The sequence below is a fragment of the Sciurus vulgaris genome, assembly GCF_902686455.1.
Source record: "Sciurus vulgaris genome assembly, chromosome: 15".
In the NCBI taxonomy this organism is placed as follows: Eukaryota; Metazoa; Chordata; class Mammalia; order Rodentia; family Sciuridae; genus Sciurus; species Sciurus vulgaris.
Genome location: NC_136476.1, coordinates 4,597,614 through 4,599,379, shown reverse-complemented (window position 1 = coordinate 4,599,379; position 1,766 = coordinate 4,597,614). Strand labels below are relative to the sequence as shown.

Below are 1,766 nucleotides of genomic sequence, written 5' to 3'. Positions count from 1 at the left end.
TACAACTTTTGAAATGTGTAAAACATTGTTGAAAGAATTAAAAACCTAAATGATAGACTTAAAACTTCATTTCATATTAGGTAGATGATAATATTACTGAATATGAAGATAATATTATTGAGTATGACAATACTCCCCAAATTTACCTACAGAGTTAGAGCAATCCCTATCAAAATTCCAGCTGACTTTTCTTTTTCATAAATGGACAAGCTGATTCTATAATTCATACAGAATTATGAAGACTCCAGAGCAACAAAAATCATCTTTCAGAAAAGCAAACTTGGAGGCCAGGTGGGAGTCCCGGAGCGGCTGCGGCGGACGGTGCGGCCTTCGCCATGCCGTCGTCGCTGCTGCGGGTGGCGGTGGTGTGCTCGAGTAACCAGAACCGGAGCATGGAGGCGCACAACAGCCTCAGCAAGCGGGGATTCAGTGTCCGGTCCTTCGGAACAGGAACTCATGTGAAGCTCCCAGGACCAGCACCTAACAAGCCCAATGTCTATGATTTCAAAACCACATGTGACCAGATGTACAATGATCTTCTCAGGAAAGACAAAGAACTCTACACGCAGAATGGCATTTTGCACATGTTGGACAGAAATAAGAGAATCAAGCCTCGGCCAGAAAGGTTCCAGAACTGCAAGGACCTGTTTGACCTGATTCTAACTTGTGAAGAGCGAGTCTATGACCAGGTGGTGGAAGATCTGAACTCCAGAGAGCAGGAGACCTGCCAGACAGTGCACGTGGTCAATGTGGACATCCAGGACAACCATGAGGAGGCCACCCTGGGAGCTTTCCTCATCTGTGAACTCTGCCAGTGTATCCAGCACACAGAGGACATGGAGAATGAGATTGACGAACTGCTGCAGGAGATCGAGGAGAAGAGTGGCCGGGCCTTCCTGCACACCGTCTGCTTCTACTGAGCTAGCCTCCTTACTGCTGCTCCTCCCAACACGTCTTCACTCCCAGGCGTTCTTGGTGGACGGTGTGTAAACTGTACATAATGAGATGAAAAGGTACATGGAAACGCTAGGTTGAAGACCGTGCTAAGCCCCACTTCGCTTCACCATGAGAAAAAGACTGTTACCGCCCGCTGCCCCAGCGTGTGCCTGTTGATCTGCCCTGCCCTCTTCTCCCCAAGTTGCTGAATTGTACAAATACCTGAATAAAGCAACGAGCTGTATCTTACTAGGAAAGAACTTGGAATTGCCCAATAAATAGATGCTGCTATTTTTGGTTGTCAAAAAAAAAAAAAGAAAAGCAAACTTGGAGAACTCATATTTTCCAATCTCAAAACCTAACACAAAGCCTTAGTAAACAATATAGTACGGAACTGGCATAAGGGTAGACATCTAGGTCAGTGGAATAGAATCAGAGTCATTTATGGGCAGTTGATTTTCAAAGTAAGTCAAAACAATTCAATCAGGGAATAGCCATCAAAAATGGCTCCTGGACAATTGGATATATACATACAAAAGAATGAAGTTGAACTCTTTCCTCACACCATACACAAAAACTCCAAATGGATCATAGACCTAAATGCAAATGCTAAAACTATAAAACTTTTAGAAGAAAAAAGTGAGTACAAATCTTGTGATCATAGGTTAAGCAAAGACTTCATGGATACAACACCAAAAGCACAAGCTACAAGGAGTGGCTTTCTTAGTGATAAATGAAACCAAGAAGGTCAAAGACTTGTATATTGAGAAACATAAAACACTGATAAAAGAACAGAAGAAAACACAAATAAATGATAGGACATCCCATGT

At 43.0% G+C, this 1,766-nt stretch overlaps 1 protein-coding gene across 1 annotated transcript; it reads left to right on the top strand.

Moving 5' to 3' along the window:
• Window positions 1–291: 291 nt before the first annotated feature.
• On the top strand, window positions 292–1,165 carry LOC306644721 (RNA polymerase II subunit A C-terminal domain phosphatase SSU72-like). Its single transcript, XM_079111952.1, has one exon. The coding sequence runs from the start codon at window positions 336–338 to the stop codon at window positions 918–920; it is 585 nt and encodes a 194-aa protein (XP_078968078.1). The 5' UTR covers window positions 292–335; the 3' UTR covers window positions 921–1,165.
• The last annotated feature ends 601 nt before the right edge of the window (window positions 1,166–1,766 follow it).